At 37.2% G+C, this 15,218-nt stretch overlaps 2 protein-coding genes across 2 annotated transcripts in view; both read right to left on the reverse strand.

The window, feature by feature from the left end:
- The window catches only part of LOC136263148 (scavenger receptor cysteine-rich domain-containing group B protein-like), a 33,377-nt gene extending 24,318 nt beyond the window's left edge, over nt 1-9,059 (reverse strand). The window contains exons 1-2 of the mRNA XM_066057648.1: nt 8,958-9,059; nt 5,392-5,715 (exon numbers count right to left, since the gene is read on the reverse strand). Coding sequence (XP_065913720.1) covers nt 5,392-5,715; nt 8,958-9,009 — 376 coding nt within the window. The 5' untranslated portion in view covers nt 9,010-9,059. The remainder of the gene's footprint in view (nt 1-5,391; nt 5,716-8,957) is intronic.
- Nucleotides 9,060-14,013: 4,954 nt separating this feature from the next.
- The window catches only part of LOC136263147 (scavenger receptor cysteine-rich domain-containing group B protein-like), a 73,087-nt gene continuing 71,882 nt past the window's right edge, over nt 14,014-15,218 (reverse strand). The window contains exon 10 of the mRNA XM_066057647.1: nt 14,014-14,784. Coding sequence (XP_065913719.1) covers nt 14,366-14,784 — 419 coding nt within the window. The 3' untranslated portion in view covers nt 14,014-14,365. The remainder of the gene's footprint in view (nt 14,785-15,218) is intronic.

The raw sequence follows: 15,218 nt of genomic DNA on the forward strand, positions 1-15,218 counted from the left end.
TCAAAAGTGACATAACCATTTCACCACAGTTCCATGCCAGCTATGATGTTTTGCTAGTGAAATTATAGTATTTCATAACATAGTTACTAGATTCTAACATGTTACTATTGCATCGTAGCTACCTTTTGGAAGGTTGTAACTAGTTATATACGTACAGTACATATCACTACAAGAGCTTGCATACAGACTGAACTTAAATTTGTATACAGTTTGTGTATGCAAACAAATTTCAATATATATATATATATTAATACATCAATATCGTGTCCTGTACAAAAACTCCAATAGCAGCTTGTGGTATATTTTTGATATACTATAGCAAACTAGCCAATAGAATCAGTATATCACTTGTACATTTGATATACGCATCTGATTGGCTAAAATTTTTTGATAGTGTTTAGTTGTTTTACCAGTTAGGCATGTCCGACTTGACAACTGCTGGTACCATAGTAACCAATACCTGTTACCTAGCAACAACGTCGTTGCCTAGCAACCGTTGCTAGGTAACCACTACTGATTTTAGAAATGATTTTGACACCATAGCAATGGTTGCTAAGCAACCACCAAAAAGCATGTAACTAGGTCATGTTTACATTTTGTTGCCTAGCAACAGTTGCTATGGATTGTTGGACCGATTTTCAAGAAGATTGCAGGCTGCAACACATGTGCATACTCCTTGAGCATGCTAATCACAAGGAATTACTTACCAGTACTGATAATGGTGTAAAAACATTAGAAATTGCTGTTACTGCTTCCAAGTGGGAGACGAGATGTTGTATTAACATATTATACTACAGATATCATGGTATTCGAAATATATACCAAAAGATATACATATTTAGGAAAGGGTGCCATAGTGCGAGGCGAAGCCTCGCACTATAACATCTTTTCTAAGTTTGTATATCTTTTTGTATATATTTTGAATACCATGATATCTGTAGTATAACATATACATATATATATATATATATATATATATATATATATATATATATAACTAGCAAAAGGATATAATACCATGAAATTTTGAAGCACTAGTTTTATTGAATTGCATACCTGTGGCTGAAGGGCTTATCTCCATCATCTAAAAACATTCGTAGCTGCTAGGTATCACTTATGCTTATAACTAAAACAGTTGGAATTGTGGATAATGTCATAAGAGTAATGACAAGACGCTGCTGAGAGGCCGAATATGTAAGTGTATCAACGAGTGTGCAGATCGCTTCGATTGTGGGTATGCAATTAAACACAGGAAACCCAAATGCGAGCTGAACAGCCCATAATGAAGCTAAAGTGCACTATAAAGTACTTACTATACTAGCCATGAATAAACAAAAGCAGTGAATATGTTTACAGCGCTATAATGGCCTAGTTTAAGCTCCACACCCAGTCACTACGCATGCATGACATAGCGCCAGGTGTCAAAACAGCAATATAAAGAAAATTCAAGTGCACTAAAGTATTTACTTTACTAGCCAAGAATAAACTAAAGTAGTGGATATGTTAACACTAATGACCAAATCAATTAAGTGCTATGCCCAGTGTAAGGACATTGCCATGTGACTAGAATGCAATCACAACAGCAATATAAACTAACCTGTGACCCTCTTCATTCAGTAAAACAATGAACTATCTCCTTCCCCAAGTCCATGATCTATGCTTTGCCTCACTTTACAAAACTAAACCCACTATCAATCCTGTGAAGTGTCGCTATATTAAAGCAGAGGAGATCAAACAGTTTCACCAAAGAAATGTAGTATATACAAGTTATATCACTCCTAGGAGGGATATAACTTGTATATACACTGTACTATCTACATTTCTCTTTAATGCATTCCTGGACACTGATAAGATATTATACTACTTATATACCTTCTCTTCCCTTTGAAAGTGTTAGCACGTATTGATATAAGACTAACTTGAAATATTATAGCAGCTATATTTTCATTTAATACACTGGATCACTACAATGTCTGACCAGCCATACAATTTAGGACAGGAGCTGACCATGCAACATTAAAATAGTTTATTTATATTATCCATGAAACCATAACTAATAGATTTTAATGTTTAAATCTGTCAGTTGCTGTACTCCCAGACTTCTGCACTTATAACTCACAACCAAATCTGACAACCACCCTGGTACAGAGTAAAATTATGAAATCAAATATGGCAGCCAAGAAATTTCTAAAAATTCAATAAATACAGTGCCTGCATATACTTTGGGGTTTGCTCTTACCTGTCCTTTGACCTTTTCCTTTTGTACAAGATATAGTGTTCCAGACAGTGTGTGTTATTTAATTATTATAAGTACACTGGAATTTTCAACTAGAATAGAGACCATAGAACATCGATAAAAAGTACTGAAACAAGTTGGAGTAGTGCACAATATTAAATCACAGTAAAACAATAAGAAGTGTTATATCCCTGCTATGCTCTTCTTATGGAATCTTGAGTACAGTAGGGATATAACACTACTCCAGCTTGTTTCAGTGCTTTTTATCGATGTGCTATGGTCCTTACTCTAATTGAAAATTCCATTTTTTTGGGTACTTGTTTGTTAACTTTTTTTGTAAAATAAAATTATTATGACTGTTGAACCCACGCATACCGCTTCAAAAGAAATGGCACCACGTTTTCCAGCTACCAATTATCATCTGAAAAGTGAAGTATCCAATATGCTTCATTGTCAACTATGTTCAATCCATTACACAGCATTATCAATCAACAACTGTTCGAAAAGCGCCTCTGCAATCGAAGTAGCGACTATGAAAAATACGGATGATTTCTGTTACAAAGGGAAGCCATCACATGCTACCGACAAATCAACACCTTTCGCTGTCAGCCAAGATGAATGGGACACAAAGGAGGACCATGAAGAATGCATTGTACATACTGTGGTATGCCAAAAGGCACCTATCCAGCCAAAGCAAAAGCACAATGAAGGAGCCTAAAGGTTGTTGTTTACCTGTTAGGTAGCTTGTTTATTCGACTAATAATAATGGTTGCTAGGTGAAAATGTATTTTTACAGCTCAGGGGTGTGACCATGACTGCTCTTTAGTAACTAGTAGTGTTCTGCGATACAGTGCATTTTGTGTATCGCATATCACCATCAATAAACTGTTCAATACGATACTGTATCACGATACTATAATGAAGTGGTCATGGCTAGTTATAACTGGCATATTAGCAATAGTTATAACAATATCTAATTTATCTGTACTTTGAAGAGCCAACACTGATTCTACATTCACTGCCGGTGTATACAAATTTCTTAGTTCAGTTATTCAGAGAGTGATGATAAACTACAGTGTGACAAATAGCTAGTGTGTTTAGTATGCAGGGGCAGATCCAGGGGCGGATCCAGGGGGGGGGGGGGGGAGCAGTGCCCCCCCTTCAGAATTTTTTTATAGTGTTGCTCATTGAACATAGGTAAGCACTTTAGACATAATTCAAACATTTTTATGCGATTAATGTGTAATATACTAAATGTGTCTGTAGCAAATTGTTACCAATATTGACATAGCACAAGGGGAACTAGGTGGGATAGAGCACTCTCTACATCTAGAGACCGAAATACTCTAATAGAACAGTCGTTTACTCTAATAAAACAGTCAAGAGTAGCAATTATAAACACTGTTTGTTGTTTTAAACAACTAAAACACCTATTCTAAATTGAGTTAATGACTCTATCCACACCCTAGTGACTATAGAAATTCTCTGGAGATCCAGCTGCATGTCAAATGCCAGGATTACCTATATGTTTAAAATGTTTGTGACACTTGTGCAGGAGGACCTTATATATGCCAATTCAACTTAATTTTAGCCAGAATTAGCAACAAAATCATTCTCAAAAAGTCTTTTTTTTTCAAAATTTCTTTATAGACTTCATAGCTACTACAGCTCAATAGCATTCATACCTCCAGCATTAAATGTTCATAAACATTACAGATTTTAGTCAAAATTATCTCACAATGTTAAGTTTTCAAAATTTCATTAGGGACTAATTCTGCATGGTTTTAAACTCAGTATCTCCCAGTATTAGAAAGTTTCAACAAATTTCAGTCAAAATTGTCACCAAATTCAATCTCAGAATGTTTTTAACTCAGTATCTTCCAGTGTTTGAACTATCAACAAAATTAACTTCCATCAAAAATTGTCACCAAATTCAATCTCAGAACATTAAATTTTCAAAATTTCCTTAGGGCCTCTATACTAATTCTAGTTTTTAACTCAGTATCTTCCAGTGTTTAAACTATCAACAAATTTCAAACAAAATTGTCACCAAATTCAATCTCAGAACGTAAAATTTTCAAAATTTCCTGGGGGGCATGCCCCCAGACCCCCATAGAAAGCTCATGCTTCACATTTCGCGGAGTGTGCTTTGCACTCTGTAGAGTGACTTCTACCTGTGTGCCCCCCCTTAGCAAAATCCTGGATCCGCCCCTGGTATGAAATCACATCTCTACCTGGATACCTGCCTCCATTACATCACCCAAACAATTAGCTACCACAAACATTTTAATGCATGCTCCCACAAAGGTTTGTCCAGATTACTCCGCATTTGATGAGTTGTCAAGATGGCTGGTATCAGCAGATTGTTTATTGCTTAGTGGTGCAGTTCTTTATACTTGAAGTGTAACCATTTAGAAGACCCTGGTAAGAATATTTTAGCCATAACAGGCGTTATCAGCAGCACAAATACATGCATATTTTGTATGGCTTCTCATAACGTTGCATTTTAAAGCACAGGTAATTAGAGAGGCTTTCTATTTGAGTATCTGAGAGGCTTTCTATTTAAGTATTACAGTAATAGAGCAATCACTGACTGTTTCTACTAGAAAACTTCGATATATCGCTATTTTCTAAGTACAGTATTGTATCGTGATACTTATTTACTGCATCGATATATTGCCATATCAATATGTATTGCAGATCCCAAGTAACTAGCTCCTCTGTCCATTAAACTACTCACAACCATTACTTGTATTTAACCCTGCAGTAATAGGCTGTTTTCAAAGCATTATTGGCTCAAACCTACTTCATAACCGTTGCCCATTTACACATCCACAGTCAAAAGTTTAATTCATATCAGTATTCTTATTGGTGATTTTTACTCAGTAGATGACTAGAAATTTGGTGTTATTTACATGGATCATTAATATTTATGAAATTACCTTTGGATCCTTTAAAGTGTGTCACACTTTAAAGCAACTGAAAGATGTGATGTATATGAAAGCATGCACAAAGGAGAAGATAAAAAATATGAAGCACTGAAGATATGTAGGCTTGTATATACTTTGGAATGCATCCATTCTTTTTGTTGTAAGGACTCCACTGTGTGTTTTGGTCATTGAAAAATTCTTACAAATACACCACTAACTGATTACCTTCACAAAACAGGCCAGCATCTTCAAAATGTCCACAGTTGTGTGCACCAAATCCATTATGGCGGCAATATATTAGTTGAGTCTCTGATCCTGTACAATGTAAATTGTCCAACCAGATTTGTCCTGTTCCTCTTCCAAAGTAGGCATAGCTGGTGACAGCAACAAATCCCAATCCCAGTTGACGACAAGCAACTATTCCATCATTACTACTCCAGTAATCATCACACACAGTTCCCCATACATTATTGTGGCACACTTCCACACGACCTTCATAATTATTAGCACCATCAACAAGACGAATATCACCTTCAGTACAGGCTTCAACTACAAAGTAAAGATAATGGTGCTTACACCACTGAACACAGAGTTGTATTAGTGGCTGCAAACATATACTACACAAAAACAGCCAAGTTGTGAAAAAAATGGTGTGGCTTTTATGAAAAAGTCGTGAAATCAAAGGTGGTGGCCAAGAAATGGCTGCAATGTTGTTAGCAAAGACATTTAAACTTTGATAATAATATTGTAGAGCCAATATTAAAATTTATATCATTGCAGCTATTTCTTGGCTGCCACTTATGATTTTACACTTTTTTCACCCAAGTTAATAAAGGCTGTACCATTTTTTCTGTTTTGTGTGGATTTCACTTCTTTTTGTACCTCATAAGACCCCAAAACCAGCTTATATATAATTTGGAGTTTGTTTTTACTTATATTCAGAGGCTCCAACCCTGGATCTCTCTTGGGAGTGAGACTTTTGACATAGGTGAGCAATGGAAATGCAGTCCTTCATCACACACATACAATTCAACAAAGTTATAATATAACCAGTACTTCAGGATGTCATGACAGTATAATAGCATGGCCTCCTTGTGCTAGTTATATTTGAAAGTGTTCGCACATACAGTTACGCCATTGAGAAGTTGTGTGTTATTAGCTTCTAGTGTAAAATATTAATAACTGCAAGGCGTGTGTGCTAGCTACTGTACATTACATTACAATTTCCATGACAACCACGTGATCCGCTGGAGCACACACTTCAATAATAATCTTCTGTGTCTATGAAATGTCTTGCCAGCTCAACAGCTACCTACAGCTTCTAATCATGTCCACACAGGTTGTAACTATCTTGCAGCAACAAAACCCCGGGAATAAAAATAAACATAATCACTGAACTTCCCAATTTATATCCCGCCTGGATTCCCAGTGAACTTTCAAAGTTCCAGTACACTGCTTGCACACTCAGTCATTGTCTAAAAGGAATCAGTTAACCCGAACCGCCAATTGAGAACTCCGACCGCCAAACAAAAGTTTGAACGAGAGATCACGTGATTGCTGAAGCATTGTATCGATCACCTGCCATGCGCCGCAACATTCTTAGCCTCAGGAAGCCTTGAGTGAAGTAGTCAGCACTAGGGGAGTGAGGATTACTTGAGAATACAAATGTTGGGTGTAAGAGCGTGAGACTGAAGGCCAAATCGTGAGAGTCATGCCTAGGGCGTGAGAGTTGGAGCCTCTACGGGCTCTATAAACGGTTAATAGAGGTGTCATGCCCCCCCGGATTAGCTACTAGAGCTGTAGACCCCTCAACCTCAAAAAATTTGCCCCTAAAAATATTTAGGCTACATAACTATACGGTACTGGCATGGTACTGAGTACTGAAGGACAATAGTTCATGATTAAAACTAGCATTGTAAGGTAAGTGCGGGTAATTCCGGACAGCGGCTAATTCCAGACATTTAGATCGTTCTCAACAATGGTAGAATCCCTGGACCTATAATTTGGTGTGCTAATGCAGTGTCCTATGGCCTATCTACAAATCAAAATTGAAGCAAATCCATTATTCTACCTTGAAGTTTGACACCTATTTGTAGCGCAATCACGGGTAGTTTTGTTCAAAAACTTTGAAAATGTTTATCTAACCAGGTAGTCTCGCGGCGCCCAACCCTAAAAGAGGGTCTGGTGAAACTCTGTACAAAATTTTTGATCTCTGGAATGTTTATTGGATGACGTTTTACGTGTTACATAAGTGCACTGTTTACGTCACAGCATTCATTCAACCAGATCCGCTTACAGCATCACTAACTAATGGCGCTACTTCATTTATTCAACATTAAAACAAATCCAACAGAATTGTAAGGCCGTTTTCTCAACGATTTTAAGCGGCAGAGTCACCGGATGTAATTAACTGTAAGCCGCGAATCTTTTGAAATGTACGCATTACATAATCAATTTGAAATGGAACGATCTGATTGGAGCTTCCAACATTCCGGCAGCGCCAAAACTTTTTGTACACAGTTTCACCAAACCCTCTTTTTAGGGTCGGGCACCGCGAGACTACTAACCAGGCAGCCCAAGCTCATATTTTCGATTTTCAAAGATTTATATGAAGGCCATACTCTCGCCTAACTGCATGCTAAAGATCATAAGAATCCATGCAGCACAGGCGGAGTGGCAGTCAATTTTTCAGCAGCTGCTCAGTTGAAATACAAAGAAAATATTCGCGAATTACATAAACTTTTGAAATACGCACTGCTGCTTTCTCCCAAAGGGTATGAACTTTCTACTTGATTTATAAACTGCAGATGAGTGGTACTTTAGTCTCCATACTTCAAAGAGGATTGGTATAACCTGTGGAAGGCGCTACTTGCTTGTTATTAGAAGTGTCCGGAATTAGCCGCATGTTGCATTTTTACACGCTGTTAAATTTCGGCTCATAACTCCTCAGCAGTTGATTGTATCGAAACGAAATTTGTACTGCAGATGCACCATAAGATAGGCTTTAAAACGATTCCTAGAGTTTGTCTTAACTCGTTGTGAGTGCAGTGTTACAGCGATTTTACTAAAGAGTTTCCAGAATTACCCTCATTTAGGCCCCTATTTGGTGATTATTAGTTTCTCATCCAGCCTTTCTAATTATTATGATGCGGGCGGGAGGGTATTACCATTATACCATTATTTTATAATATTAACACACTAATGTACAGACCTTGTCCAAATTGTCTTTCTTTCTTATTACAAACATTTCCTTCACAAGCTGATTCTACTTTTCGTGATCGCCAACTGTTTTTCGACAGTAAACTGAAAGCCTGCTTTGATGAAGTCGATAGAACACGATTGCAACTGGCACTGCAGCAATTTGCTAAGGAAACAATAGTTCTCCTGGCGATATATAGCACATTGTAGCATTCATCAACAAAAAATTGGAACAGTTTGGTATCACGTGTTCTTCTGAGCATGCACAGAGTAAAATAATGGCTTACCATGCGGTAGCTTAAGAAGGATGCGGGCGGTGGATGAGAAACTAATAATCACCAAATAGGGGCCTTACCTTATCTTGTATTGTTTAGAAATATGTTCTCGAGATTTGTTAATTTGTGATTTGGTAGCTGAAGGGCGTACGTGATTTATAGAGGTGTCATAGCACATGTTGTTGTAGACCTTCAGTGCTGGTCACTGTAAAGTGTTAATAATAATAATAATAATATCCCCCTGATTAGCTACTAGAGCTGCAGTCCCCTCGAGTACATCACATTATACACATACGTACGTATACAGATGAGCTGTACCTGCTAAAATGACAGAAGTAATAGCGAATAGACACACCAATACTTTTCCCATCAGTCCATATAAAATCTTCCGATTGGCGTCCTAAAACCACTGGGACGTACGTTGCTTAGCGACGGGAACATATCACGTGAGACTAGAGAAACCATCATTATTGAAATACTGTAATGAAACAGTCTACATGTCTTGGTCACCGTCATCCGACCTCTAAAACAGGTGTGATTATAGTAACAACGTAACTGTGGGCATTGAGAGGAAGTGTTGAGGAGTACAACTAGCTAGTAGCTACCATGCATCCCCACGTACATTAACTGCCGTTCTGCCATAAATATTCTTTGGAAAGTTGTGTGAAGCATAATCCGTAGTGTTTCCTTTGACATTGGTGGATAAACATAAAAGGTTCCATAAGTTCTGTAGCTATGCAGAAACAATGATAATGGCTAAAAATACAAATTTCAAGAGATTCATAAAAGTTGCTGCAAATCTTCAAGCGATCCGGGCCAATTCTGCCAACAGTTGCTGGTATTCTACTTTGTTCTGTTTACATGACCTGGCTGACTGAAGATGGTGACTCAAGCAATTGCTAGCAGTGTTATGAATAGCTATGTTGATAAGGGATCATTAGCTATCAGCTGGTGGAATCATGGCTGGAGTTTTTTGTTGTTTTTTTCTCGGGGTGCCTGCACCCCTTGCCACCAGCACCAGATGGTAAAAGTGCTGGACAAAAAGACTGTAAACTCAAAAAATCAATGAGATGGCAACACTTGGCCTTCCAAAATAGCAAGGTCAAGTGCTCCAATAGTCACAGGGCTGCCACGGTGTGACCTTGCTCCACGCAAGCAGGTCAATGCTGACCTGAGCAAAGAGAAGCTGGTGGAACATCTAATCCATGATACAACACTGCTGTAAGATTGGCCCCGTTGAGTAGATAGCATAGAAGCTAGATGCTTATAAGCAACTGTAGCTGCACTACCCATTCCTCCAAAAGTGGAGAAAACCAATGGAGTGAATGAGCCCATTTCAACATCTCTTATTCTCTGTTCATACATCCTTTGTTTATCTCTTTCAAACCTTCTGTACAAGGAAGAAACCGCTGTGTTTCGATAACTGGGAGCAGTTGGATTGAAAATTCTAACATCAAAGAAAGCCTTCTGATGACGACTTCCCCAAAAACCATGTGCACTTACATCATGGCTGGAGTTGAAGGTGACTCATTGCATGGGTCATAAGTTTTGCAGGTTAGCATAAACCTGGGATTTTCAAGTTTGGAATATATATTATATGAAAATGATGTTTGAATATAACAGCTAAGATGTCAATTCCATTGTCCTTTTATAGACACACAGCAGTCTTTATAGAAATAAGTATCATTGTGATTAGCCAGGGCTGAAATAAGTACTGCAAATACTTATACTTATGCACCCATTAAGGATTTGGTACTTTAGCCTTGTGCCCAGACCACTTTTTCTGTTTTGACCAAATATTTTAAAAGGAAAGAGTGGTCTGGGGACAAGACTACAGTAAGTAAAATTGCAGGGGAAGCAGCTAAACCAGTTATAGGACTGGACTGAAATCTGTACTCAGTTTATATCTGCACTGACTCTCCCACATTTGTACAGTGTATATATGTTACATCTGATTAAAATGCACTATGTGGTTTCCTAACTGAATGCTCACAATTTTCACTGTCAAAATCATGATCAGTTATGATCATTCAGTAGTGAGAATCATTATCATGGTGAAGTTACGTGTACATTACTGTTTATTCTATTAACAATAGCTACCATGCAATTGTGCATGACTGATAGGCTAAGTCTGTATGTGTTAAATTATAGATATAGCAGAGCCTAAAGATATTTATTTAGTCAAATATGCCAGCATAATAGGCTGGAGTGCTGTACTAGCATATTAGGTGGATATTTCAAACTATGGAGCTTAATTCCATGAAAATAGATCAATGCTCCCTAATAGCAGTCATGCAGTGGAAACAGCACCCAAATGCATTGTACATAACTTCATTAGATGGATGCCCTCTAATAGAACAGTCACTTTGTAGTGAAATACTCTAATAGGGCATTCACTGACTAAAATTTTCCAAGGAAATGTTGCTAGCCAGGATAATAATGCAAGCATAATGCATGGGAACACTAGCTGAAGAGCACAATAAAATACATGAAATTTTTGGGAAATACCTGAAAGTGTTTTGGGTAAAATTTTGAGCATATTTGACTCAGGCCTATACTGACTGTTTTAGTTATCCCCTCAGTTATGTGGCTGACTCACTTAGTCTCACACAGCAATACCTTCCAGCCTCTATCACTTTTATCATTGAGCGATGTAGGAAGCTTTTCTTTCTAACTCAATGATAAGAAAAGGATCTGGTTGCACAAGAATATAAAAGCCATGCAGATACATGTTTGTGCAAGTCACAGATGGTAGTGTATTCTCCTTGTACAAGTCAAAGTTGTTAGCAGTAATTAGAATATGAACATGGTATGGATTTAAGTCTAATGCAGTCCAAAACCTTGCACAAACAAGTCACCTTGTATAGACTAGGGATTTCAGCTACAAACTAATCATGTCACCCTTTAGAGAGCTCATGCAGCTCTCACCCTGTAGAGAGTTCAGCTCTCACCCTGTAGAGAGTACAGCTACATTACAAGTCACCATGAAGAGGGTTCAGCAGCAAAAACAAATCACCCTGTAGAGACTTTAGCTAGTTACATAACAAGTCATGAAGTTCAGCTACCTTGCAAGTTACTCTGTAGAGAGTTTAGGCATGCTGTTCAGCTATTATATTAACAAGTCACCAAGTACACAGGAAAAAAGTCACATTTCCGGACCTAAAATCAGTATGGAAATGTACAGGAAATGTAACTGATGAATTTACTATATCAAACCTGGAGTAAACCTGTATACCATAAATGTCACATGTTGTGACATTTCCTAAAACATTGGAAATTTCATGTGTCTGTACATGTCCTCTGCCAAAAATTTGATGTATTGTTATATGTATTCAGAAATTTGACATTTACATGAGATTTCCTTAGACAAGAACACATGGCATGCAGTGACATTTCCTATACACTATTCAGAAAGTTGACATTTACATGAGATTTCCTTACACTGCTTGAAGGTTCTTAGTTTACTAATTTGTTAAGATGCCTTACTGTAGTTATACTGATAGTAAAGTGTCAGTAAACTTAAGTATATGGAACATAATTATTTTACTAAGTTTAAACTCTCAGTAAAACATCAGTGAATGCGGGCTTACTGAAAAACTACTAAAATAACAAACAATTAACTGTTTCATATACTGGGGATATACCACTGTAGTAAACTAAGATACTTCAAGCAGTGTTAATCAAGGACAAATGGCATGCAGTGACATTTCCTACACCATTCAGAAATTTGACATTTACATGAGATTTCCTTATTCAAGGACAGATATGGCATGCAGTGAGATTTCCTGTACTATTCAGAAATTTCAATGAGATTTCCTAAGTCAATTGCAAGGACACATGGCATGTAGTGAAATTTTAGTCCGAGATTGTTACTCCAGCTGCTGTCATACCTGACTACTGTGACACTTTACAGATTAGGATAAGGTCTTGGTGTAACCTAAATGCAATATATACGGTACATTAAAGAGGCCAAGGACACGTCATGTAAATTTCAAAAAATATTATATTTCTGGACATTTCTTAGGAAATGTGGTAACCCAAACCCACAATGAAATAATACCTTGTTAATATAGGTTTCTTATACATTTATAGTTGATGCTGTCTGTTTCTTGCCATTTAGGAAATGTCATGTGTCCTGAACTGGTGGAGAGGGTAATGTACACTTGGTACCATACTGTCCTCCATCTATACTGTGCTTAGGAAATGTGTTGACACATGACATTTCCTAGACAGGAAATTTGCATTTTGGCACTACCTATCCTGAGTGCAGGAAATGTAAAGAAATTTATGAAAATTTGATCTTTCCTATGTTCCAGAAATGTCAGTAAATTTCATCTATCCTGCATTAGGAAATGTCAAGAAATACCATCAATACTGCTATTAGGAAATGTCGTGGAAATTGTGCCCTATACTACTTCAGGAAATGTCAAGAAAATGTGTAAATTTCATGAACACCGAAAATGTACAGAAACATGGAATTTCTGTACATTTACTGTGGATTTCCGAATACCTGAAATGCAGATTTTCTTCCTGTGGTAGAGAGTTCAGCTATACATAAATTTACATGGCATGGGTTGTGTAAGACTAAGTGTTGCTGATTTGCAACCATTCAGTCCGAGTCTGCTATCTGTACTGCCTTGGGATTAATAAACAAAATGCTGATAAAACATGTCACTAGATCATGCTGTATCTCTCAATATTCCACTATTGAAATCGGTTGTTTGTGTCATTATCTTTCAGACTCCACAAGGGCCCTACAAGCAGTAATTCAACAGCCTGCAGCTATTTGTAGAACTATACTGGATAATGCTGCTCACAAAGCAATTGGTTGTTCTCAATGAATCTTTTGGCACATGATTGTGCTGTTTGGAACATTTAATTTTTTTCTTGTTAGTTTGTGCATGTTGTACTGTAACTTTATTTTTATAGCTTCCTAGTCATGCCTATACTGTGCGTGCTTTTTGCACATCAGTATACAGTAGTTGCAGGTGTCTGAGGTATATGTAATTGTAATTTTGTGTTTTTATACCTTAATGATGGTTTACTCCAACATAATATATGTATTACTGAAGTGGTTCAGCTCATGCAGTCAGAAATTACATATACAGGTTAATTAAGATTGTGAGAAAAATATTAATGTTACTGTAACAATGATATCAAAGATATACATGTATACACTAATACAAAGGTTCTTACCAGCTGCATCAGATTCAAAACTAGATAGTGTAGCTATATATGGCATGAAATATTTCACCATTCACTATAGGATTACTGTATGTGAAGATAATTGTACAGTGAGTGGTATCCTTTGCCCTGAAGTTACCATGCAGTGTTGCACAGCATATGCAATTTTCATCAGCAATAACAACATAAGACAGTTTGCCACATAGGACCATAATATGCATGCATATAAAATCTAACTGTACTACAAACCAGTTATACAGTATGGTTACATGCAACTACACACATTTATAAAATCTTATAGTTGAAAAAAAGCAGTGTGGCTAGCTGGCTATGATACTGTACAGTCAGAACATTACAAAGTATTATGTGCATCAATTTATCATTGCACTGCATGTCAACAAGGTCACAAAAATTGGTGCAGTCAACACTGTGTATTACAAAATCAACAAGATCAGATAAATGTCCTATTACAATAAGATCAGGGGGTAAACACTATAAGACAAAAAAAAAGTTTGCAGTTAGTAGACTTAATGATGATCATGTCACTGCACAACATCTTGAGTAGGAGGTGTAGAAGCATAGTCGGGTGGTGGCTTAGATGGAGTATATTCTGGTAGGGGCTCGGTACCATCATCAAAGTAAGGGGGCGTAGTCACAAAATCACTGTTCATTGCATAACTACCACTAGTTGGTTGAGTTGAGATGTACACAGGCGGTTGTGTGGAGTATGGAGGCAACGTATTACAAGACTCAATTGCTACTACATCTGGATTTCTAACACGAACTATACGACTCTGTTGTTTTACATAACGACGTCCAACAAACACAAAAGTAACAATCAGAAAAATAATGATTATAATTAAAAACACTGCACTGCCAACAGAAATTCCAGCAATAGCTCCAGCAGACAATCCATCACTATCATCATCATCATAGTTATAGTAGGTGTACCTGTAATAATCTAGAGAAAAACAATTCAAAATAGTAACATGTAGGTTGAAGGAAAAAGTGCACTGTGGTTTCCATATGGTCATTCTATATGGGAAAAATGCTACGTTGCACTGGCTGTATGTGGAAGAGGTTGCATAATTATGAAAATTGTTGAAACATTCTAGAAGTTATGCAGTTATGTATTGTTACAAGAGTACAGCAATGTTTCAAGCATATTTTGAAATGCATGGGTGTGCCAAATTACAAAACATGCTTTTACCTAAAATATAATTTCAACAACTGTGTTGTGGTAGCAATACAACTATTTGTAGTCTGCAGGGCTTTCTTGTTAAGGCCCCTGTCCGGGGGTTTTGCTGTGTGTATGGTGGCAGTCCATGCAGTGTTTTTGTAGGTCTGTGTAGGCTCTGTAGGTTTAGCTGCTTTTTCTTTTTTCTGCTTTTTGTC

The sequence above is a fragment of the Dysidea avara genome, chromosome 8, assembly GCF_963678975.1.
Source record: "Dysidea avara chromosome 8, odDysAvar1.4, whole genome shotgun sequence".
Classification (NCBI taxonomy): Eukaryota; Metazoa; Porifera; class Demospongiae; order Dictyoceratida; family Dysideidae; genus Dysidea; species Dysidea avara.